Source organism: Felis catus, chromosome D3 (assembly GCF_018350175.1).
Source record: "Felis catus isolate Fca126 chromosome D3, F.catus_Fca126_mat1.0, whole genome shotgun sequence".
Classification (NCBI taxonomy): domain Eukaryota; kingdom Metazoa; phylum Chordata; class Mammalia; order Carnivora; family Felidae; genus Felis; species Felis catus.
In genome coordinates this window covers 93,415,422-93,439,220 of record NC_058379.1, presented here as the reverse complement: position 1 = coordinate 93,439,220, position 23,799 = coordinate 93,415,422, and the positions used below count along the sequence as shown (strand labels likewise).

General features: G+C 48.7%; 1 protein-coding gene across 13 annotated transcripts in view; it reads right to left on the bottom strand.

Annotated features, from left to right (window-relative positions):
- The window catches only part of ATP9B (ATPase phospholipid transporting 9B (putative)), a 251,509-nt gene extending 237,613 nt beyond the window's left edge, over window positions 1-13,896 (bottom strand). For 11 of the 13 annotated variants that reach the window (XM_023242122.2, XM_023242125.2, XM_045041287.1 and 8 more), the window contains exon 1: window positions 13,742-13,895. In XM_023242122.2, the coding sequence (XP_023097890.1) occupies window positions 13,742-13,857 (116 nt within the window). In that variant the 5' untranslated portion in view covers window positions 13,858-13,895. Of the gene's footprint in view, window positions 1-13,741 lie in introns of all 13 variants that reach the window. The other 2 variants (XM_045041291.1, XM_045041296.1) reach the window with 1 other exon arrangement.
- Between the last annotated feature and the right edge of the window lie 9,903 nt (window positions 13,897-23,799).

Below are 23,799 nucleotides of genomic sequence, written 5' to 3'. Positions count from 1 at the left end.
CACCGGCGCCCAGGGGCACCCAGCACAGAGACGTCAAGTGTCACGGGGAACCCACACTCGGCTCCTGGCACACGTGGAGACGGCTGGCCCTCATACCGTAAAACAGAGAGTAAGACTAAGTAGACGATGAGCGGACCCTCAGCAAACACTAGCCGCCGAGATGTTTCTCCTCCTCCCACGACAATTACATGTCACAAATAAAAACCATGGGACGTCTGAAAATACTGGAGAACGAAGAGCACATCGGACCGAGTACCCAAGGAAGGTCACCTCCCCGAATCATTACAGGAACACGAACAAACGCTCTGCAAGCCAGCTGGCCACGCTGAGCACCCACACGGGATGGTCAGCGACAGACGCGGCCTCCGACTCAAGGGGCTCACGCGCACCAACCGGTAAATCTACAAGGACGGCAGCGGCAGCTGAGGAGACGGTCACCTGGCACCGGGAGGGTGACCGAGCGGGGGCCGCAGGGGCCGGCTCCAGGCGGAGGGGCAGGGGCGTGAGGGATGACCGCGGCACGCCGGAAGGTCGCACGGCCAGCACGGCGCTCGGGAAGGACTGCCGGCCACTCGAGCTGGGCACGACCGTCTGTCACGAGTGTGGAACTGGAGTCGGTCAGAGACAGCAGCGTGCCTCCAGGTAACTACAGCTGTTACTCCCGCCAGAGCTCCGGGCCGTCTGCTGCGCGAGGCAGGCAGAACACCCCAAACACCCGGCTTCCGAAAAGGAGACACAGACGTACGCGCGTAAAAGGGTAAAAAGTTTCCTGTAAAGACAGAAGATCAAATACACGGTCTCCTTTCAGCACCTAGGTTTTCAAAGCCTGAGCCTGAATGGAAAACAAGAGGTACCAACAAGGTGCAGGAAGCTAGAAAGCACACGGGTGGGCGGTGAACAAGCAGGTCCAAGGAAGCAGGCGTCTACACCCAGCGGCAAGGAAACAGGAGAGCCGAGCTGCTGGAACCTCAGGGTCCCGGCGGGGCGGGGCTGACACCGCTGGGGCCTCCAAAGTGGGTCTGAGGAGGGGTAACCGTAGGAAGTGATCCAGGAAGTGATCGGAGAAACATCTGGATCCTCAGATTACCCCCTTCCCCCTACAGATCGAGGGACACCTACCCTCTGGGGAGGGGAGTCAGAAGAGAAAGCAGAGGGGAGGCTGTGCTGAAACTGAAGACTGAGTGAAGGAGAGCAAACGAGTGGCCGCCCAGGTAGGAATTCAAGGTTGAGAGGAGGGGAAAGGAAAGGAGGAGAAATCAGCAGCCAGCATTTACCCGATGCTGTCAGGCATCAGTCTAACGCACTTCACCCATATTCACTCAACTCCTAGTTTTAGACGATTAATACCGGAAATTTTTACTATAAAAAGCAAAGTAACTCAAATGTCCAAGACAAATGTGCTCTATCCACATAATGTGGTATTATTCAGCCTTAAAAAAAGGACATTGCGACACGTGCTACAACATGAAGCTTCAAAACATTCTGCTCAATGAAAGGAGCCACACCCCAAAGACCAGCCTGGAAGGACTCCAGAACCACAAGGTGATCAGAGCAGTGGACTTCGCAGACAGAGGCACAGGAGGGTTCCAGGGGCTGGGGCGGCGGGGACCGTGTTCAAGGTCTGGAGAGCTTCAGTTTGGGGGGGGGGGGGGGGAGGGCGGTGACTGGCTCCTTTCAAAGGGAGCGGAGCTGGAAAACAAAGGAGGTGTGGGGACCTGGAGACACAGCACTGGTCTCCGAAAGACCCAGAAGGGGCTGCAGAGCCCTGAGGGCCCCGGACTGGAGGGGGCAAGGCCAGGGAGGGACACTGCGGGCCAGGCAAGCCAAGGGGAGGGACTTCCACTTTAATTTTCGGAAGAAGATTTTCAACCTAGGAAAAAATTTTGTTTTCAAAAAGAACTTTTGAAAAGTGCAAATTAAAACAATTGAAAAAACTAATTCTTAACACTTAGCATTCCTAACAATCTTGGATAACCAGGCACTCCATGGCTGGTCGGTGTGAACAACTTCTCTGGAGAACTCTTTGTGAAAATGCATCGAAAGCCTTTTTTTGTGTGTGATGTGAGTAAACTTTAACCACAGGTTCTAATTAGCCCATGAAAACATAAATATCTGAAAACATGAAAAACGAATACAAGATTTATCTACAAAGATGACCATTACTGTGCTGTGCTGCTTAAAAGTACACCCAAGAAGCACGGGAAAACTTTAATGTCGGTGATTAAGCCTGGTTAAACACATCCGGAAGGCCGCCTGCTGAAGGTCAAGGTCACAGTGGGGAGAGGCAGCAGCACCTGCCGCCCCACCCCCCACCCCCAGCCTCACCAAGCAGCAAAGCAGCAAGCACAGAACATCCCCACAACAAGGGACTGGTCACTTGAGATACTCAGGCGAAAGCCCAGGTCATCTGTGAAGCAGCAGGCCTAAAACAGGGCCAGTAGGTTTCCTCTGAAAAATTCCTTGTTTTCTTATTTTCTGCATAAGGTCCCTTCTTTTAAAACAGTCGACTAGAAAATGAATATTTATACACAATGCAATTAAAATTCAAAACGCCACTTAAATATATTATAATATAGTATACAAAATGAGATTTTTCGTCTTTTTCATTAGGTTCTTTCCGCGATTGTGTTGCATTTTAGCAAAAGTCACAATCTTATCAAGTTTAATGCTAGAAAAGTAGTACAATGAGTCTGAAAGATAATGGATATAAGCAACATCATGTTTAGTAACCTCCACTTCAGAAATGGAGCCTTTGAACTGGCAAGCAATTTATTCCATTTCCAAAGCAATTTTCCTATTGTATTGAAAATTTTACCTCAGTATTTAAAAACAATAAGACGATGAATAATGGATTTTTTCAGAGACAGGATAAGCAGAAAATCTTAAGTGTCTTTGTTGCCTAGTGTCATACACACTTAATTGGTTTGTCACTCAAGAAAAATCAACGTTTCCAGCAATTAAGTATAATTCTGGAAACATATTTTTAAAACGAGTAAAAACAAAGTGAACAAAGACGACAGAACAGATGATACCAAACCCACGAGGACTGCCACGCTAAGAGGTGGAGACAGCTATCTGAGCTGCTGCCAAAGGTTTACAAAAATTAGGAACTTTCAACAAAACACTCAAGGGCTGGAAGGCACGTAATTTGCATGAATCTAAGGAAAAGGAAAAGTAGGTCAATACAATAACTAGCTTAAACTCACATTAAGCATCTAACAGCCTTATTGTTTCCATTTTGATGAGAAACATTTCTGAGAAGCCAACTGCTAGTAAAGGGAGAAACCATTAAAATACGCCTAATGCTGAAACCTTCTGGAAGAAAAATAGACACTGCCCCCTCTGCTTACATGTTAATAAAGTAGGAAAAACAAAGCAGCAAAGGGCTATAAAGAAACGTCTTTTTCCTTCATCAAATACAACTTCCAAGTTCAAGTGTCACTGATGAGTCATTAATATGCAGCAAAAGTGTATGAAGTACTGAGAAATTGGGACTTTTCCAGTCTTCCCTTCCTACACTAGCGGAGGAGGTAAACAGTGGAATAGTTTAAAAAAAAAAAAAAAAAAGGAAAGGAACAGTGCCCAAGAAGCAAGCCGTGACCTCGGCAACAGAACGAGCAAGGACAAGGGCCTGCTGGTCCCTCAAGCCAAGAGACGCCCCTCACGTGAACTACACACACAGTCACCTCGGAGCTACTGATCCCTCTTCCAAGATGCTCTAAAAGAGACCGAATACCAACTTCTTGACGTAAGAAATTACACAGATGCTATGCATAAATTGAAACAAACTTCTAAATTAGAGTTAATGCTACAATACCCAATATTATGCAAATGCCAATCTAGAAATTTAAAGATAAGTGGGCCAGTTGGCTCAGGATACATACTCAGTCCCCTCAAACTGTGACCTTCACAATCATCAACTCTTATCTTCATGCTAATACTGTCAACTGCAGAAAATTCAACCGAAATATTCTTGTCCTGGCAGATTTAAAGAACTTCATAAACTTGGTGAGCTACAGACCCTTAAGAATATGTATGTGTCTGATCCAAGGAGGCCTGGGCACTTTGACAAATGCTATCTTAAGAGTCATTCTGTACTTCAAAAAACCTTTTCAGTTGTAAATTGTCACAGAAAAGGAGAAGTTTCATCTTTACAACTCGTAAAATATTTTTTAGATCATCATCACAGTTGTAAAATTTGTAAGATTCAGAGAAAACTGTGTATAGACACTCAGAATGGGAAAACTAGCATTAAAAAAATTTGTGTTGCCTCTATCAAGAAACATGCTAATATTTTAGAGATAATCAGACAATAGCCATCTGTTCTCAGCATGAATCTCTTTTCAAACACTAAAGTTTAACTATTATAATACTGCAAATGGCTCTAGGCTGGGCCAAAAGCCACACTGCAAAGAGAAGCAAGGAAAAGGTACTAACAGACATGGATAAACAAAATAATGTCCAATGTTATTCATTCTTCATTCAAGTGTAATGATAAGGTGAATAACACAGGTACCGTTTAAGAGACAGAAATACAAATATCAAACTAACAAATTTAAAAGTTATCTTACTTTTACCCAACTACACATAATACAAGAAGGAATAGATGCTTCACATTAGTTTACCAAAAAAATGATCTTAACAAGTGATTGCATTCCTAGTGAACTGTTGAATACCACATGTGGGAGACAGCATTTCATTCACCTACTAACATACTGAAAAAACAAAACAAAACAAAAACAACCAGGAACATCCTCACACATGTTAAACCACACTCAAATCACATCTAATTTGTCCCCTTGAAATTTTCATAAAATATAAACCTCAGGATGAAAAATTCTATACAAGTTTTAACGATTTGCCATCACTATATTTTAAGTATATTGTGTCCTAAACTGGTCTGATTATAATGAAATAAGTTATTTCACTCCAAAGAAAACCGGAGAACTTTTAAAATACTTTAGTACAATTCCTTATACATTGTGAGCACAAAATTATATTTTTATATGGTCAGAGAAAGAGGCTTTTAAAGTTCACAAAGCAAGAAAAGCCTGTATCAAAGCTGTTTTTCTTTTTTTTTTTTTTTTTACTTGTTTTTATTAGTTTTATTTTTGAGAGGCAGAGAGAGACAGAGCGCGAGTCGGGGAGGGGCAGAGAGAGAAGGAGACACAGAATCCGGACCAGGCTCCAGGCTCTGAGCTGTCAGCACAGAGCCGGATGCAGGGCCCAAACCCACGAACCATGAGATCATGACCTGAGCTGAAGTCTAATGCTCAACTGACCGAGCCACCCGGGCGCCCCCCAAAGCTGTTTTTCTAACAACTAATTAGCTTTCTATTGCCTATGTGGAGGAAAAAAAACCTCATAATATTAACTTTTGTTCTTGGAAATGTAAGACTGCATTTACACTTTTCATTTTTAAACTATTTTTTAGATTTTATTATTTAATCAAAAATTTATATCATTTTTAGATTGTACTATTTAATCTAAAATTTATATTATAGATCATATAATTTTTTAGCTGCATTCTAATACACAGCACACATATTTCCCAAAACAGAAATACTAGACAAACCTTAAACTATCTACCAATTCCGAAGTATGAAATTAGTGATTTGTTATATATTAGGTCAAAAGTACACTTAAAAACGGTTAGTTTTGTTAAATATAGTTTGCTGCAATAACAAAATCTATAGCAGGGTGGCTGGCTAGCTCAGTAGGAGTGTGGGACTCTTGATCTCAGGATCGTTGAGTTTGAGCCCCAAATGAAATGTAGAGATTACTTAAATAAAACTTACCAAAAAAAGAAGAGAGAAGAAAGAAAATCTAGAGATGAAGTGGGATGGCAGCTACAGCGTGCCACGTTTCTTTCCGAGGTGACAAAAATGCTCAACACTGACTGCAGTGATGGCTGACTTATCTGTGAATACACTAAAACACAGAATTTTACCCTTTTTTAAGTTTATTTTGAGAGAGACAGAGCACACACACCCTCCGGGGAGGGGCAAAGAGAGAGAGGAGAGGCTCCCAAGCAGGCTCCGCAATGTCGGCACACAGCCCAACATGGGGCTCAATCCCACGAACCGTGAGATCACGACCTGAGCCAAAACCAAGAGTCGGACGCTTAACCGACTGAGCTACCCAGGCGCCCCTGAATTTTACACTTGAAGTGGGAGACCTGTATGGTATGTGAACTATATCTGAAAAGCTATTAATGAATGAAAAATAAGTAAGAATGACTTTAAAATACAAGGAGGAAAAACAAAAACAAAAACAAAAAACAAAGGAAAATTACTCCTTCCTTTCAGTTCCAGAGCAAGACTGAGCAGAGCCCTTCCCAACTCCCCAACAGACAGCTACAAGCTGGAGATGACACACACAGACAGGTGAGGGGGAGGAGGAGGCAGACCAGGAGGGACCTCACACCCCAGGAGCAACACAGCGGGAGCTCCCAATGCTGTGTACAAGAGAGTCAGCAGCCAGAAAACAATCTCGGGCACAGACCTAAGACAGCCCCAAGAAAAGCCTGGTCCCTCCTGCCCATCTCTCCCACTGTCACAGCACATGACAGGACAAGCTGGAACCCAGAGGTAAAGGACCCTCAGGAGACACTGGAGGAGGCCACAAGGTGTAATAAACAGGCACTCCTCCCCTCCCCAGACAAGGAGACATCAGCAGAGCCCAGTGGGACGCCTCAGACCCCATCTCTGCCCAGCGGTAAAGGGACACCCGGTTTTCACCCCATGAGGCAGTTATAAGGCAACATGGCCTCATCCCACCTCCCCGCCCCTCAGTCCTGGGGTCAGAGGAGGCCTAATAGAACAGAAGATCCAGAGCCTCAAAGCCTAATACCCAAAATGTCTAGGATACAATCAAAAAACACTCATACTGGGGGGTCTGGGGGGCTCAATTGGTTAGGCGTCTAACTTTGGCTCAGGTCACGATCCCACAGTTCGTGGGTTCAATCCCCGCGTCAGGGTCTGTGCTGACAACTCAGAGCCTGGAGCCTGCTTCCAATTCTGTGCCTCCCTCTCTCTCTGCCCCTCCCTGACTCTTGCTCTGTCTCCCTCTCAAAAATAAATAAATTAAAAAAAAAAAAAAACCATACTTGATGCAAATGAAAACCAACAGCTATTTCAGCAAAGGATACCAACATGAAGAAGAATCAAATGGAAATTCTGAAACTACACATACAGTAACAGAGATCTAAAACCCTAACGGATAGGGTTCAGGAGCAGAATGGAAGAGACAAAGGAAAAACCAAGGAACTTTCTTTAAGTGAACAACAAAAACCACCCAATGTAAGCAGAAAATGGACTTAAAGCAAAAGAGCAGAAAACTCAGGACCGTATGAGACAAGAAAAGATCTCCAAAGTTGTCTCCAGAGAGAGTATCAGAAGAAGACACGAAAGAGGGTGGGGCTCAAAAGTACACAAAAAATGGCTGAAAACTTCTAACTTGACCAAAGATATAAACACGCAGATTCAATATGCTATGTGAACTCCAAACGATATAAACCCGAAGAAATCTATGCAAAGACCCATAATGGTGAAACTACTGAAAAATCAAGACAAGAAAAAAGCTTGACAGCAGTAAGAAGTAACGTATTACCCACGGGAAAAGAAACATCCAAATGACATCGGATTTCTCATCAGAAATCACGGAGGCTGAAAAGAAGCAACATAACATTTTTCAAGTGCTAAAAAAAAATACAAAAAACCTGTCAACCCCAAATTGTATATCTGGTAAAATTACCCTTCATGAATGAAGGAGAAAGACCTCCTAAGATGAAAGAAAATTAAGAGAATTTGTTTCGAGCACACCTACATTAAAGAATAGCAAGGAATTCTTAAAACGGAAATAATAAAATAAATTCAGGAATTTCAGAAAATAAGAGAATAACAGAAATAGCAAAAACATGGGTCAATACGACAGGCATTCCTTCTTTTGATTCTTCTAAATTATGCTTGAGCAATAAAGCAAAAGTTAGAACACTGATGTGTGATTCTAGTTACACGAAAGGGAAATACTTACATACTTCTACATATATAAAATTTATACGTCATTTTACAAAATAATAGCTTTACCACAGAGACGAGTAAAGGGATGTCGTGAGGTAAGGATTCTACACTTCACTAACAGATAAAATATCAACCCCAGAACACTGTGATGAGTCACATATGGATAATGAAACACCTAGAACTACCACCAAATATTATCTATACAAAGAGATACAGTGAAAACCACCACAGGTAAATCTAAATGGAATTCTAAAAAATGTTCAAGTAACCCACAGGAAAACAGGAAAAAGAAAACAAGGAAACAAAACCACAGAAAACAAAAAGGAAAACGGCAGATATCAGCCCTAACTTATCAATCGTGACAGTGAACATAAATGTTCTAAATACATCAAGCGTAAGACAGACATGGGCAGCGTGGATAAGAAGTAGAATCCCACCATAAGCTGACTACAAGAAACTCACCTCAAACGTAAGTAGGCTGGAAGTAAAATAATGGAAAATTATATGCCAAGCAAACATTAATCAAAAAAAAAGCCTGGGGCATCTAGGTGGCTCAGTCAGTCACGCATCCAACTTGGTTTCGGCTCAGGTCACGATCTCAAGGTTTGTGGGTTTAAGCCCCACATCGGGATCTGTGCGGACAGCTCAGAGCTTGCTTGGGATTCTCTGTCGTCTTCTCTCTCTGCCCCTCCCCTGCTCTCTCTCTCTCAAAATAAATACGTAAACTTAAAAAAAATTTTTTTTCAAAGGAGGAAAAGTCTCCAATCAATAATCGAAACTCCCACCCTAAGAAACAAGAATGAGATAAGAAAAATAAACCTAAAGCAATCAAAAGATAGGAAAAAATAAGACACAGATTCATGAAATAGAAAACTACAAAAAAATCAGTAAAATAAAAGATGGCTCTTGGAAAAGATCACATCTCTAGCAAGACTAACCCACAAAAAGGAGTGAAGCACAAACCACCAACATCTGAATGAAACCACCTCAAAGCCACCAAGAGAACATGACCAACAACTCTGTACACACAAACATGGCGACTTTTCTGAAAGGGACCAATTCCTCAAAGGGCACAATCACAACTCACCCAACGTGACACGGCTCACGTGAACAGCCTAGAAACTGCGTCTGTAAATTGAAACACCCAGGAAAGCAATTTGCAGGCCCAGATGGTTTCACTGGGAAATTCTAGCAAACGTTTAAAGAAGTCAACACCAAGTCTACACAATGTCTTCCAGAAAGTAGAAGAGAAGGGAACATTTCCCAACTCATAAGGCCAGGCATCAGGGGGAAAATCTGACAGCCGCCGCACCAACATTTACCGTCAAGTGCAATCTGTGCCGTGAGGGGAGCAGGGGACCACAGGAGCCAGCGGGGCGTTTAATTCTATCGCGGCTGGGGTGGAGATTCGCAAGGCTTCACAAGAAAGTAACTGCAGGTGCTGACAAAGTCAGGAACACAGGCACCGAAATTTGGAGATTTTCAACGCCAGCAGAAACAGCCGCAAGAGTCCGAAATAACTGCCTCGGGGGGTGAGGGGTGAGGGAAGGAGAAGGGAGGAAGCAGAGCACAGAGCCACAGCACCTTCTTCTGGGCGTTCTGCCACTTAGCTTTCCAACTGCACACACATTCCCGTGACAAAACGCAACCAAACTTCACAAAATAACGTAAAAGCACAACTTCCGCTTAAGACCCACCTCTCCCTGCTCCCCAAGTCCACACATAAACCTTGGAAATAAAGCAAGAGCCAACCAAAGGAGTGCTCTGGAAGATGATAAAAAGGCAGCAGTAAAGAGGAAGCGAGCTGGGCTGCTCTGGAACAGAGGACCGGAGAAACAGCGCAGGGGAGGACGTCTTACACGCGCCCACCGACAGGAGGAAGGACCTAGGCCTGGTATTCCCTAACTCCCAACCAAGCAACAAAAGGCAGCCCAGGAGGGTCATTCCTCCCCTGGAGAGAGTCCACCACCAGCCGCAAGAGATCACCAAGTGCCTGTGGGAAATGGCCCTAAGACTCCCCTGTCCTATCAGGGGACACTGGTGCCTCTGGGCAGCACGTTAGAGGAACCCTAGAGGCCTCAAAAGCCCCTCTGTCCCCACAGGCCTCAGGTTCCCCTCTCTCACCAGGACAACCAGGCAGCACCAACTGCAATCTCACTTCAGAAGCAGCCAGTCCAGGAAGCCTGAATCTCCCCCGCCTCCCTCCTGTGCCACCAGAGACCAGAGCGGCGGGGGGGGGGGGAGGGGGGCACCAGTGGGAAGGATGTGGCCTCAGGGGTGCTCAGACTCTTCTAACCAGAGGCACCAGAACCGCCAGCAGGCACACACAGAACAGGTACAACCACAACCACCGTGCAGCCAACAAAGCCTCCTTGTCACAAGGCCTGACACTTCCTTCTCATACAAACAGACGCTGGGTCTGGGGAAATCCCTTCCTCCTCTCAGCAGCATAAGCAGAGAGGATAAGAGTCCCAGTAGGACCACATAAAGCAAGGACACCAAAAATCACAGCACAAAATTAAACTGTCATTGGAATCACAGCCCATAAATGTAGGCCGGGACCTATAGGCTAAATCTAAACAGGCTGATCACCTGCTAAAGTAAAAGATACAACAGGACCCACGTATAACCAAACATTAACAGCCAGAATGTCCGGGATAAAATCAAAACCCATCAGTCATACGAGAACCAAAACACTCACGGTGGGACTTACAAAAGGCAACACACACCTAAGCCGAGGCTAGCTCAGATACTGGAATTAGGTGACCACCATTTTAAGCAGCATACAGAAAAACACTTCAACAATCAATTACGAACTCTCTTGAAACAAATAGAAACTATAAAACTGAACAATACAACAGCGAAAGTACAACACTGCTGGATGGGATCAATAGAAGAGTGAAGACTACAGAGGACAGAATTGGGGAATTTGAGAACAAATCAATAGAATGCACACAATCCGAACACAGAAAAAAGAAACTGGGGGGAAAACAGCCCAGGGAATTACATAACACTAACAAATGTCCAACATTTGTATCATCTGAGTACCAGCAGGAGAGAGAGGAGATGGGGGAACCAAAGAGAGAGTACACGAGAAACTAACGGCTAGAAACTCCCTAACTTTGGTGAAACAAACCCCAACAGATTAAGAATGCTTAACTAAGTACCAACCAAGATAAACTCAAAGTCCACAAGATACATCACAGTTAAACTTGTAAAAATGAGAAACAAAAACTTGAATGCAGTCAGGCACAAATAACACACTGGCTGCAGGGATCCCAATTCGAGTGGCAGTGAACTTCTGCAGAAGTCATGAAGGGTAGCCAGACATGTAACAAGAGTTTTCAAGTGGTGAGAAAAAACTGTCAACCAGGAATTCTATATCCAATAAATCTACCCCTCAGGAATGAAGGGTTAGTGAAAACATTCTAAGATGAAAGACGTTTCAAGATTGGCTATACTAAGTTTCTCAAATAGAATGGATTGGGGGAAAAAAGAGAATCCTGGAACACCAGGAAGGAAATGAGCAAAATAGCATGAATAATAACAGAATGACCAAAAACATGGGTACGTACAATGAACTATCCTTATAATCCTGAGTTTTATAAATTGTATTTGATGATTTAAACAAAAAGTGTAGGGGCGCCCGGGTGGCTCCGTCGGTTAAGCATCCGACTTCGGCTCAGGTCATGATCTCGCGGTCCGTGAGTTTGAGCCCCGCGTCAGGCTCTGTGCTGACAGCTCGGAGCCTGGAGCCTGTTTCAGATTCTGTGTCTCCCTCTCTCTCTGACCCTCCCCCGTTCATGCTGTCTCTCCCTGTCTCAAAAATAAATAAACGTTAAAAAATATATAAAAAAAATAAACAAAAAGTGTAACACCTTCTGATATGAGTTAAGGGGGGGGGGGGGGGTGGAAATGGGTAAAGGGACCAAAATGTAAGCAAGGTTTACACACTTCACTCCATGGAGTAAAATCCTAATACCAACATACCATGGTAGTAAGTCCCTGTGTATGTATACTGCAATACCCAACAGAGCGAACACAATAACATACAAGGACCTACACTCAAAAACACTGGGGAGATATCCAAGAAAACCTCAAGTAACCTAAAGGAGGGCAAGAAGAGAAACAGAAGGGGAATGAGAATCAGGAGAAACAGAAAACAGACCATAAAATAGCACCTGAGCTCTAAGGTAGCAATTAACTTAAAGGTAAAGGGTTTAAATACAACAATCCAAAGACAGAGACTGAGAGTGCTTAGTGGCAGATCGCGATCCAACAAAGAATTTGAAACTCACTTCAAATTCAACTTAGGTTGAAAGCGAACACGATGCAAACATTAAACCACAATATGGCAGAAGTAAATTTCAGAGCAAAGAAAATTACCAGAGACAAAGAATATGGTGTAATAAAAGAAACAATCCACCAGAAGACGAAGGGATCCTAAATATGTACGCACCAAAAACGGAGATGCAAACCATGATGGAAATCGATTGTGAAATAAGCAGGATAGTTCCAAATAACGATCTTCTAAAACCGACCACTTGGAGAATTACTAACGCGATTACTCTCATAGGTAATATGAGGGAGGAAAGGAGAAATGGTACAAACACCAGACACAGGCACCTTACAGCTCTGTAACTCTCGGCAGTCCTGTAAGAAGAGCCAGTGTCCCCGCTTTTACATCCCAGGAAACGGGGGTTCCGTTTAAGTAAGATCAAACAGCAAGTAAGTCAATGAACCAAGATTCAATTCAGCTCTGTAACATTATAATACACGTTCTTCGACTGTATGTCATAGCCTTTCAAACAGCCTGCAACAAAAACTACCTTAAAACTAGAATCCTGAAGCAACTGGATATTGAAATATATATGCAGTTTTCTTCCTCTTATGTATTAAAAGTTAATTGCTTCTAAAATTCCTCAGGAATAAAATTTCCATTTACTGTAGAGAACAGTATTTCCTCTTTCCACTTCTTTTTCTAATAACTCTACCATTTATTAAATGCAGTGTTCTTCTCTTTAGGTAAGAAATAAATATGAGCTAAAACCAAATAGGGTATGAGACCTCCATTGTAAAATGAAAGGTGGGTAGGTTTTCAGTCTACCCCTAAACTGTGGTCCCCATTAACCAACTTAGCCTTCCGAACTTCCGTTTCCCATTGCTACAAGCAAAAATTCTTGTCAACAAAAAATACTTTGTAAACCCATGATTAAGTAAAAAGTGTAGTCTGCAAATAAAACGAAACGTTCCACATTTGTGAGAACAGTGCTTGCCCGTGAAGGTACATATTTATGACGCTAAGTACAAGTTACAGGGGTCACGTCCACAATCTCTCCAGTAACGCCCGGAGGTTCGAACACCGGAGAGTCCGCGTGACTTCCCGCCGGCGCAGCTGAGAGCGCAGCAACGGCACGGGGGGGGGGGGGGGGGGCAATGGGGAACTCTTCTCCGTCTGCGATGGGCGCCAGGGCACCCGGGGTCGGGACAGAGGGCCTGACAGCGCATCCCGGAGCCCCCCCCCCCCACCGGGTGGCCGCCCTCCCAGAGTCCCGGCGTGCCGGAGTCGGAAGCACGGTGCGCGGCCTGCGGGTGCGCGGACAGACCGGCTGGGGAGTCGGGGACCGGCCGCACCTGCAGGGGGACCCCACCGGGCAGGGAGCGGGAGCGGGGAGGGCGGGGGAGCGCCACGGAGAGCGGGAGGTCCGCCCCGTCGTTACCTGCTGGGCCACTCGGCCCCCGACCCGGGCCCCGCCGCGCTGTAGTAGGCCGCGCGTTTGCGGTGGGCCGCGGCCGCCGCGCTGCGCACCGGGTACAGAGGGATCTGGTCCGCCATGCTCCGGCCGCCACCTCCCCGCCCCTCCCCGGCCCCACCTCAACTCGCTGCCTCTCCCCGCCCTCTGCGCTCAGCTCCAACCCGGCCGAGGCACCGCCCGCTCGTCTCTCCCCGCCCCCCGCGCGTCGGGGCCCGATAGCGTCACCGCGCGTCGGGGCCGGATGACGACGGCGTGCGGCGAAGGCAGGAGGCGGCGGCGCCCAGAGGTCCGGGCGCGCGTCCCGGCCTGATGACGTCACCGCGCGGCGCGGGAGCGAGCGGAGGCGGTGGCGCCCGAGACTCCGCCCCCCCCCCCCCCCCCCCCCCGCGCGCCGTGTCCGTTGGCGTCACCGCGCGACCGGCGCGCCAGCGGAGGCAGCGTGGCCCCCGCGGCCCCGCCCCGAGGCTGGGCGCGTGCGCACACGCCGCGGGGCGGGGGCTGGGCTCCCGGCCCGGGGCCGCGGCGCCGCGCTGTCGTGTCCCGCCGCCTCGCTCGGGTTTGACCCGCGCCTCCGGACAGGGACTTCCCGGGATCCGTTGTTCCCGGGGATTTCGTTGTTCCCTCACATCGCCTCCAAGCAGCAATCTTGACAGCTAGGTCCGGAGAGACGTCTACTTCGCTACCTTGCTCTTGAAGGTTGTCAGTCTTGAGAGCTTGAAAACTTGCACCGAACTCTTTCCATGCTTTGCAGTCGAGTTTTCTTCTGGCCACATACATGGCCACATTTCTAAAGTAGAGTTGACCCTGGGGTAACACGGGTTACGTGTGCTTCCTCCCCGCCCTGGTAAGTTTTGACCCAAGAACTTGACCGCCAGGAGCCTGCTGTTGACCAACAACATGAACACGTATTTTGTATGTTGTATGTATAACATACTGTGTCCGTACAATAAAAATCTAGCGAAAAGAAGATGTTATGCAGGAAATCATAACAGAAAATACATTTACAACAATGTGCATGTATTGGGAAAATCCCCGTTCAAACCCATGTTACTCAAGGAGCAACCGTATGTTGGCGAGTAGATCTTACATTCCAAGACCAAGATGCTAAAGGCCCGGTAGTGACGAAGTCCTCACCCGCCCCCAGTGGTGGCCGGTCCCTTAATGCGCCGCCGTGAGAGTCTGTGTGGAGAGCTCCTCCTGGGGTGGCCTCCGCACGGGATGACGCCTCGTTAGAGTCACGGTGGCCCCGCTCCTTACAGGGGCGCAGCCCCCTGCGGGACAACAGCCTCTCCCAGCGCCCCACAGCCCAGCCAGTCTTCTGGGAAGTTCCCGCAGCTGCTTGCTGGCCCCCTTCAGCCCCGAGGCCTGTGAAATGCACCTGCCAGCACCCGCCGACCAGCCGGAAAGGCTCCTCCCGCTCCAGAGTCCCACCTTCTTAGGATGCTGGCCAGTCAGCGTTTCCTCTCTTTACCTGACAAAACTTCATCTCCTTTCTAACACCCTGAACTCCTGGTAAAATAAGAGTGACACCAGAAGGGCTACCTTGCCGCAGGTTTGTGACTCAACAGCCTTTATTAATTTTGTCTTGGAGCTGGTTTTGTCTTTAACATTTGAAGCATTTATTTCAATGACTTTTTTATTGTGACGATTTCTCATCGGCCCTTTGTCCTATCCATCTATTCTTTCATTTGTGCCTGTTTTATTTCTTACTTTAAATTATCTGAGGAGGGGCGCCTGGGTGGCCCAGTCGGTTGAGCGTCCAACATCAGCTCAGGTTGTGATCTCGAGGTTCGTGGGTTCGAGCCCCGTGTCAGGCTCTGTGCGGATAGCTCAGAGCCTGGAGCCTGCTTCAGATTCTGTGTCTCCCTCTCTTTCTGCCCCTCCCCCCCCACAAAAATAAACATATTTTTTTTAATGTTTAATTCTAAGGAGAAAAAATGTTTTGATTGTTGATTTATTAGCTGTCTTTTTTACACTGGATTTCTTCACACGTCTTGGAATTTAGGTTTGCAGGCACAGTGTAAGTGGGCCGGGGACACTGGCTCTTCCCCCCTGCCCTCCACCTCCTCACTCCTCCCTGGTTAGCCACCTTCCTGCTGCTTCCACTGTCGGCCCAGAACTGGGGCCCACATGGCATGTGAAGGTTCTCGGCAATTGGGACAACATCAGATCTAGGGTCTACAGGCAGTGGGATTCCTTCTGGGTCTTCCCGGCTTCATGCTCCTAAGCCCCCACCCTGTTCAGAAGCCCTGGGCAGCTGTGGGCATCAGCCATTTGTTGCTTGTTGTTTGTTGCTTGTTCAGCTTCCTACTCCTTGTAGGAGGCCTGGCCGGCTCCCGGGGCGAGCCCATCCCCCACTCCGGGGCCACCTTCCAGGCCCAGAAGCCGGCCCGCTGGGTCCACTTTGACCTGGTGCTGGTCCGTTAACATTGGTGTCTTCAGGCCCTGCTGTGTCTTCTTGTTTTCTAATTCCATAATTTATAAATCCGTTACGACTGTGTATAGGAAGCACTGTGTTCAATATAAACTTCTAGATTCTAGGCTCATCTTGACCAAGTATTTTCATGTATTACTTTCTCAACTTAAAAACCTATTTGTTGGGGCGCCTGGGTGGCGCAGTCAGTTAAGCGTCCGACTCCAGCCAGGTCACTCGCGGTCCGTGAGTTCGAGCCCCGCGTCGGGCTCTGAGCTGATGGCTCGGAGCCTGGAGCCTGTTTCAGATTCCGTGCCTCCCTCTCTCTCTGCCCCTCCCCCGTTCATGCTCTGTCTCTCTCTGTCCCAAAAATAAATAAACGTTAAAATAAATAAATAAATAAATAAATAAATAAATAAATAAATAAACCTTTAAAAAAAAAAAACCTATTTGTTAAAAAGTCACTATTCTAAGTAGGTGCTCCAACTTTCTGGTTCCAGTTTGCTACTCAGCAGCTTTTTCTGAAGCTTGAATACAGGCCACTCTGTGGACACCACTGTCAAAGGATGCGGTGACCTAATTGCAAAATGAACTGTACTCATTCTTTCCCTTCCTCAGACTCACTGTCAGCAGCAGCTGACCGTGCTACACCAGGTGCTCAGACACCCTGCACAGCTGACGGGGTCACACCAGCCAGACACCCACACTTGAGTTCACATATTAACACCAGGTCCTGGAATTTTTCCTTCTGTGGTAACTTTGAGACAGATCCCCCGGCTCTCCCCCTTCGTGAACTCCACCTCTCCCGGATATGTCTCTTGTCACAGCCTGCCCACTTTAAAATAAAACCCCTCGAGGGGCGCCTGGGTGGCGCAGTCGGTTAAGCGTCCGCCTTCAGCCAGGTCACGATCTCGCGGTCCGTGAGTTCGAGCCCCGCGTCGGGCTCTGGGCTGATGGCTCGGAGCCTGGAGCCTGTTTCAGATTCTGTGCCTCCCTCTCTCTCTGCCCCTCCCCCGTTCATGCTCTGTCTCTCTCTGTCCCAAAAATAAATAAACGTTGAAAAAAAAAATTAAAAAAAAAAAATAAATAAAATAAAATAAAACCCCTCGAGTCTTTTTTCCAAACCCTCACCTCCCCTGCCTCCCTTTCTGCAGTACTCGTTTAGTTTAGTTTAGCCAAGATTGTTCATTCCCATTTTGTGGAGTGAGGGACAGGTACGTGGGGATACAGATACAACTAAGGCAGCGTCTGCCCTGCAGGAGGCTCCTCCTGGGCAGGAGACACACGTGCAAACTGCCCAAACTGTCGTTTGGGACGCGGTGGAACCTTCGCCGTGACGCAAGCCTACAGGTCTGTTAGGGTCTCAGCAGGAGCCGGGCGACCGCTGCGGCATTCGGCGAGAGAGTTTGGTTGAGGGACTGTACGGTGAGGATGGGAATACAGCACCAACGTGGTTGGGCGGACTCCCTGTGACAGGTCGAGTGGAAGCCTTCATCGCCCCCAGGCTCCAAGAGACGGAAGAGATAGAACGTTCCTGGAGCCCGACCCCCCAAAGGGGCTGAGGCTGGAGGGCGGGGGTCAGCGCACTGCTCACAGGCAAAATCTACCTGTCGCCTGTTTAGTAAAGAAAGCTTGTTCGGACACAACCGCACTGCTTTGTCGACATAGTATCTATCTGTGGATTCTTTCAAGCCACAACAGCAGAGTTGAGGAGGCCCTACGAAGGTCATATGACCGCAAAGCCTATTTCCCATGTGGCGCTTTGCAGGGAAGTTTGCCAACCCCTGTGACGGAGGCCCGTGGTCTTGCCAATACCTGGGGGCGGGGTGGGGGGGCGAGCACTGATGCTGTAGGCCGCAGGTGCTTCCACGGGGCGGGACTTCCCTGCGGTGATCGCTGAAGTCTAAGGAAAGAAGGTGCAGGAGCAAGTTAATGGGGGGAGGGGAGGGCAGAGAGTATCTCATTAATCTCAGGATTAACAGGAAGGCACAGATGGGGGCACCCGGCTGACACAGTCAGTGGAAGTTGTGACTCTTGATGTCAGCGTCGTGAGTTGGAGCCCCACGTTGAATGTAGAGATTACTTACATAAATCAGATTTTTTTTTAAGTTTAAAAAAAAGAACAGGTGGAAGAAAAAGCCAACGGATAAGAAGGTAGAGTCACACCCGAATGTCAGTTTAGGTGCATCAAATGTAAGCAGACTCGACACCCCAATAAAAACTCAAATTGCCAGACTGGGCTGAAACCCAATCCAGCCTCATGCCTGAGGTCTAAGAGGCCTCACACCAAATGTAAAGTCACAGACAAGTTGAAAATAAAAGGATAGAAGATACAGACCGTGCCAGTGATCACAGGCCACAATCACTCTCCCAAAAGGAGAGCTCCGTTAATGTCCCCCCGTTGCCGCAGACCAGGACCCCGAGGCACAGGACGGTTAAGGGCCTGCCCCGGGTCACAGGGCACTGCTAGCACAGCCAGAACTCGAACCAGTCTCCGAAGACCATGTCGTTAGCATCTGAACCAAAGTTGCCAGCTGAACTTTAGAAAGAGAATGTCACAGGGGCGCCTGGGGGGGGGGGGGGGGGGCTCAGTCAGTTAAGGGTCCAACTTCAGCTCAGGTCATGATCTCACGGTTCATGGGTTCGAGCCCCGTGTCAGGCTCTGTGCTGACAGATTGGAGCCTGGGGCCGGCTTCGGATTCTGTCTCCCTCTCTCTCCGCCCCGACCCCACTCACGCTGTCTCTGTTTCTCAAAAATAAATAAAAAAGTAAAGAGAGAAAAGAAAGGAAAGAAAGAAAGAGAAAGAAAGAGGCAGCCTGTACCCGGAAATAAGGAGACAGGAGGCTGGCCCGTCATTTCCAGTCATATGGGGGCACAGGGAGCCCGAACTCTAGGAGAGTGCACTTTGTTCAACTCACTGCTCACTGGTGTTCAAAGTCCTCAGCTGAGGCGATGACATGTTAACCTGAAGGTTTTGCCAGCAGAGAAGCAAATCGTTTCTGCCAAGGAAGGAAAGATAACCCCAAAGGATATTTTGTCCTTCAGGAGATCAACCGCTTCTGGCATCTAACTCTGCGACCTCATCCTGACATCCAGGAACTCTAGGTCCCAGAAGACTCTCCGAGGCTGTCCTGGGGTCTTAGCCGTTGTATCTTCCCTCACCATCCTCTCAGTTCGCAAGCCGATGAAGTGTGGGCACGTGTTTGTCATGCGTGTACAGGAGGGGGCCTCCCCCCTTCGGTAACTGTGCTGTGGTGTGTGCCACGGTGCACGGTCAAGGTGCAAAGGACAGCCCCGTGCGGGAAATTCGCACCCACGAGCTCTGCCTCGCCCCCCGTGTGGGGGCGAGTGGAGACGCACCGCCAGGGCTGGAGGTGCTGGTGCAGCGGGGGGCCGGACCCCCGTGTTCCCCGGAGCTACAGACGCAGTCGGGTCCTTCGGCAGCTGGAGAAACGAAGATCCCCGTCCGCTGCACGGTCCGTGGGGCCAAGGTGGGCGAAATCCTGGAGAAGGACCCGAAGGTGCGGGAGTGTGAGTTGAGAAAAAATACCTTCTCCCGGCCTGGAAACGTTGACTTTGGGTCCATGAGCACATCGGTCCGGGGAGCAGATATGACCCCGGCATTGGTGTCTGCGGCCTGACTTCTCTGTGGCGCCAGGTTCCAGCCCCAGGACAAGCTGCACTGGGGCCAAACGCAGAGTAAGCAAAGAGGAGGCCGCATGCTGGTGCCGGATGTGTGGCAGAATTGTCCCTCCTAGCAAATCGACTCCTGGTCCTATCCAAAAGGCCAATAAAACTTTTCAGTGAAATGTTCAAAAACAACATATGCGCTAGCAAAAAAGAAAGAGTTCCAAATGTCACAGAAGAGCTTCGGCATGCATTTTTTAAGATCGATGATGACGGGGCTTATCATATTGTGGAATTGAAACGTCATTCCATTCAATACTTTTTAAAACGTGACATCCCAGTTCCATTTGTCAGTGTAGATGCAACATGCCAGGAACGCGTCATCTGTAAGAATTCACAGTTACAGTGGAGACGTGCAGTGTCAATACACAACGTGTGAAGGGTTACATACTTTCCCATACTCCTCTCAGGGCGTCAACGAGCAAGAAGTTTGAAGACTGCTATTGTAATGCACAATACTTAAAAAAAAAAAACTACCCTGAAAGATGAAACTCGTGGGAAGCCATCTTTAAAGGCATCATCACAGGCCAACTTTAGCGCCCACTCCTTCTCCCTAGGCTTTCTTCCGCCCACCCAGAAGTGCGTCCTCTCCCAACAGCCGAGGCAGGAAGGTGCGAGGCTTTGCACAAAGCCACCTTGCTCCCACCCCTCCACCACCCGTCTCAATTCAGAACCGCCCAACACGGACCAAAGTGTGAGATTTCCCACACCACGTTGCTCTCCTTGAAAACACGTACCAGGGGAGGCGTTAGCCACCCTCCTAAGGGGAGATGACTCGACTGCTTAGAAAAGGAGGAAAACGTTAACTACGGGTTTGTTTCTGTGCATCCATTTACCACACGAGGGGCTCGCGTCAATTACAGCAAGCTCGTCGTTTAACAATATGTATCTTGTGCAGAATTTATTCCAGCATTTCATCCTCTGAAAGAAGGTGACCACAGGAATGGGGGTGTGTGTGAGCGCGTGTGCAAGAGTGTGGGTGGCTCCGCCGCTCCCGTCGTGCCCGGAAAGCCGGGGCTGGAGCAGAGCTTCCCGTCGAGGTTCGCGCCCAGGTGCGTTTAGACCGATGGATCTAGAAAAGTCCTAGTTTCCTCTAAACCGTGCATTCATTGCCATTTTGTACTGAACCGTCCACATCTCAGCTGTCCCGTTAAATGGGAAAGTGCAGTTAACAGCTTCTCGTGGATAGTCTCCAAGGGCTGCACACAGAACAGAAACCGCGGAAGCGAACTGCGCCCTTCAGAGCCCCATTACGGGTGGTTGGGGGTTGGGATCCAAACCGCCGGCTGTGGGGCCAACAAGGTCTTTCCACCTTTACGCCCAGCACGTGCGAATCTCTTCCCAGACACGATACTGCCATCTGAGTAATGACAGACCCGGGAGGGCTCTTCAAAGAGTTCTGGAAGAAGTCACTCTTGTACCGAAGCCTCATTTCGTCTCTACCACGTCGGGCGGGTGGAGCCAGTCACTTCAAACCCTTACAGGGATGCTATTTGGACCAGCCGGCCCCCTGCTGACCGCGGGAGCCCACAGATACGGCACAGGAAGCTTTCCCTTTTTAGTGTATTTTTAACTAAAAGTCTAGGGGCGCCTGGGTGGCGCAGTCGGTTAAGCGTCCGACTTCAGCCTGGGTCACGATCTCGCGGTCCGTGAGTTCGAGCCCCGCGTCAGGCTCTGGGCTGATGGCTCGGAGCCTGGAGCCTACTTCCGATTCTGTGTCTCCCTCTCTCTCTGCCCCTCCCCCGTTCATGCTCTGTCTCTCTCTGTCCCAAAAATAAACGTAAAAAAAAAAAAAAAAAAAAAAAAACTTTAAAAGTCTATCATTGGAGGGCAGTGGACACACCATTTCCCTGAGCGTCAGGGGTCCCTCACGGTGAGCCTGCACCTCTGGACGTACTCCACACCGGTGCCGTGCAGCCGCCTCTCCCACCACGGGACACGAGTGCAGTGTCCCAGCCACACTTGTGCCGTGGCTTCTGCACTGTCACTGGCAGTTGGTACCTCTTGACCCCACCCCCCACCCCCCACCAACCCTGCCAGCAGCCGCACGTTGTCCTCTGTATTTAAGCGTCTGGTGGTCCACCACCGTCTCCGTTGCCCGGCCCGCTCCGGGTGGCCCTGGCCGTCCTGACCCACTGTGTGCTCACGGTCCCCCCCTCGCCTGCCAGGGACGTTGACCGCTGGGTGGAGAGAGCCATCTGACAAGCCGGCTTGTGGCAGGGCGTCTGGTGGGGGTTATCAAGTGTCAAGGCTCTGGCCCGGACGAGGCTGCCCTCCTGGCCACCACGAGGCTGCCGTGGGTCCCTGTCCCCTCCCCCGCTGAGGATGCCGTGCTTCTCGGCCCTCTGTCATCTCGCCACCTGGCGCCTGTCAAGGGACCCCCGCCACTTGGCTCAGTGTGGGCACGGACGTCGCAGCAAACGCTTTGGAATGAGTGGCCCTCCCACGTGGTTCTGGGATGCTGTGGTCATAACGTCACAGACGACTTATTCTCCTTCGTGATGGGAGGTCTCCACCGTTCTCCAGCCGCTCTCACGTGGGGACAAGTGTCTTCCTGTGACACCAGGGCGTGAGGGTGTGCGGATCCTGAAGACGCACCGAAGGCCGCACTTCTCGCCCTTCCTGGCTGAATCTCCAGGTCAGACGGGCCTCGGGTTTCATAAGATGTCACTAACTGTGGAAAAGGCACCTGCGACTCCCGTGAAGATGAAAGTGCCTCGTGAGACAGCCCGGCTCAGAACTGAAGGCGTCTCTCATCTGTAACCGCCTGCTCCCCACTCCACACTCACTGATTACCCAGGAGCGCAGAGGTAGCAATTATTTATAATAACTTTATTAGGTATAATTTGCATCGACCTTCTGAAAGGATTGCGTGCGCTTCTGAGAGCTGTGTATTAAATGCAAGCACCCATCCTTGACCCTGCCCCGTCGTCTCGGTGCACAGCAGTGTCCCTTTCTTCCCGGGAAGGACAGGTACAATTTGTCACCGCACAAATTATACGTACTTGCTGTTGACATTCTTTTGTCAGACAAATTACTTGTACTTATGCTGAAGGCGGTTTCCACGAACATCTCACATTATGAAAGTCTGGGTTTAGGCTGAGACGGAGAGGGTTATCTTTCGACGGTGGACACAGAGATGCAGGTCCTGACAACACGTGTCTGTGACTCTCCTGGGAGAAAAGCTGGCATTTTTGGCGCCCAATGCTTGCAGCTCTGGGCCTCCGCTTGGCCACCACTGCATGTGGCGGCACCGGCCCCGTGAGGCACACAGATGCCCCTCTCCGCGTCCGCGAGGGACAGAGTGGGGGCTGGAAGGGCAGGAAGCCACGTCCAAGTGTCACTTCCGGCAATTTCTAGCACTTACCAGAAGCTTCACAGAATGTGCTGCTGGCATTGCAAACCAGCCTCTGAAAGTCACACACTGCCGATGACAAAGAGGGCAAAGTTTGAGGAAGGACTCCAGAAAGCACTGGTTAATGTTTTTCTTTTAAAAAAAAATAAAAGAAAAAATAAATTTAAAAAAAGAAGAAGAAAGGAAAGTTTCTGGGGCGCCTGGGTGGCTCAGTCGGTTAAGCGGCCGACTTCGGCTCAGGTCATGATCTCACGGTTTGTGAGTTCGAGCCCCACGTTGGTCTCTGTGCTGACAGCTCGGAGCCTGGAACCTGCTTCGGATTCTGTCTCCCTCTCTCTTTGACCCTCTCCTGCTTACACTCTGTTTCTCTCTCTCAAAAATATAAAGAAAAAGAATAAAGAAAACAAAATAAAAAAAGGAAAGTTTCCTTCCCTCACGAGCATATTGTGCTCAGACTGAACGGTGAGGTGGTTGAGGACACAGGTTAGCACCGAGTCCTTGGCCCCTGGTGTCACTGCTCCCGGAGCGTGCTGACTGGCCTCACCAAGTCTGGCCACCTCCCCTTC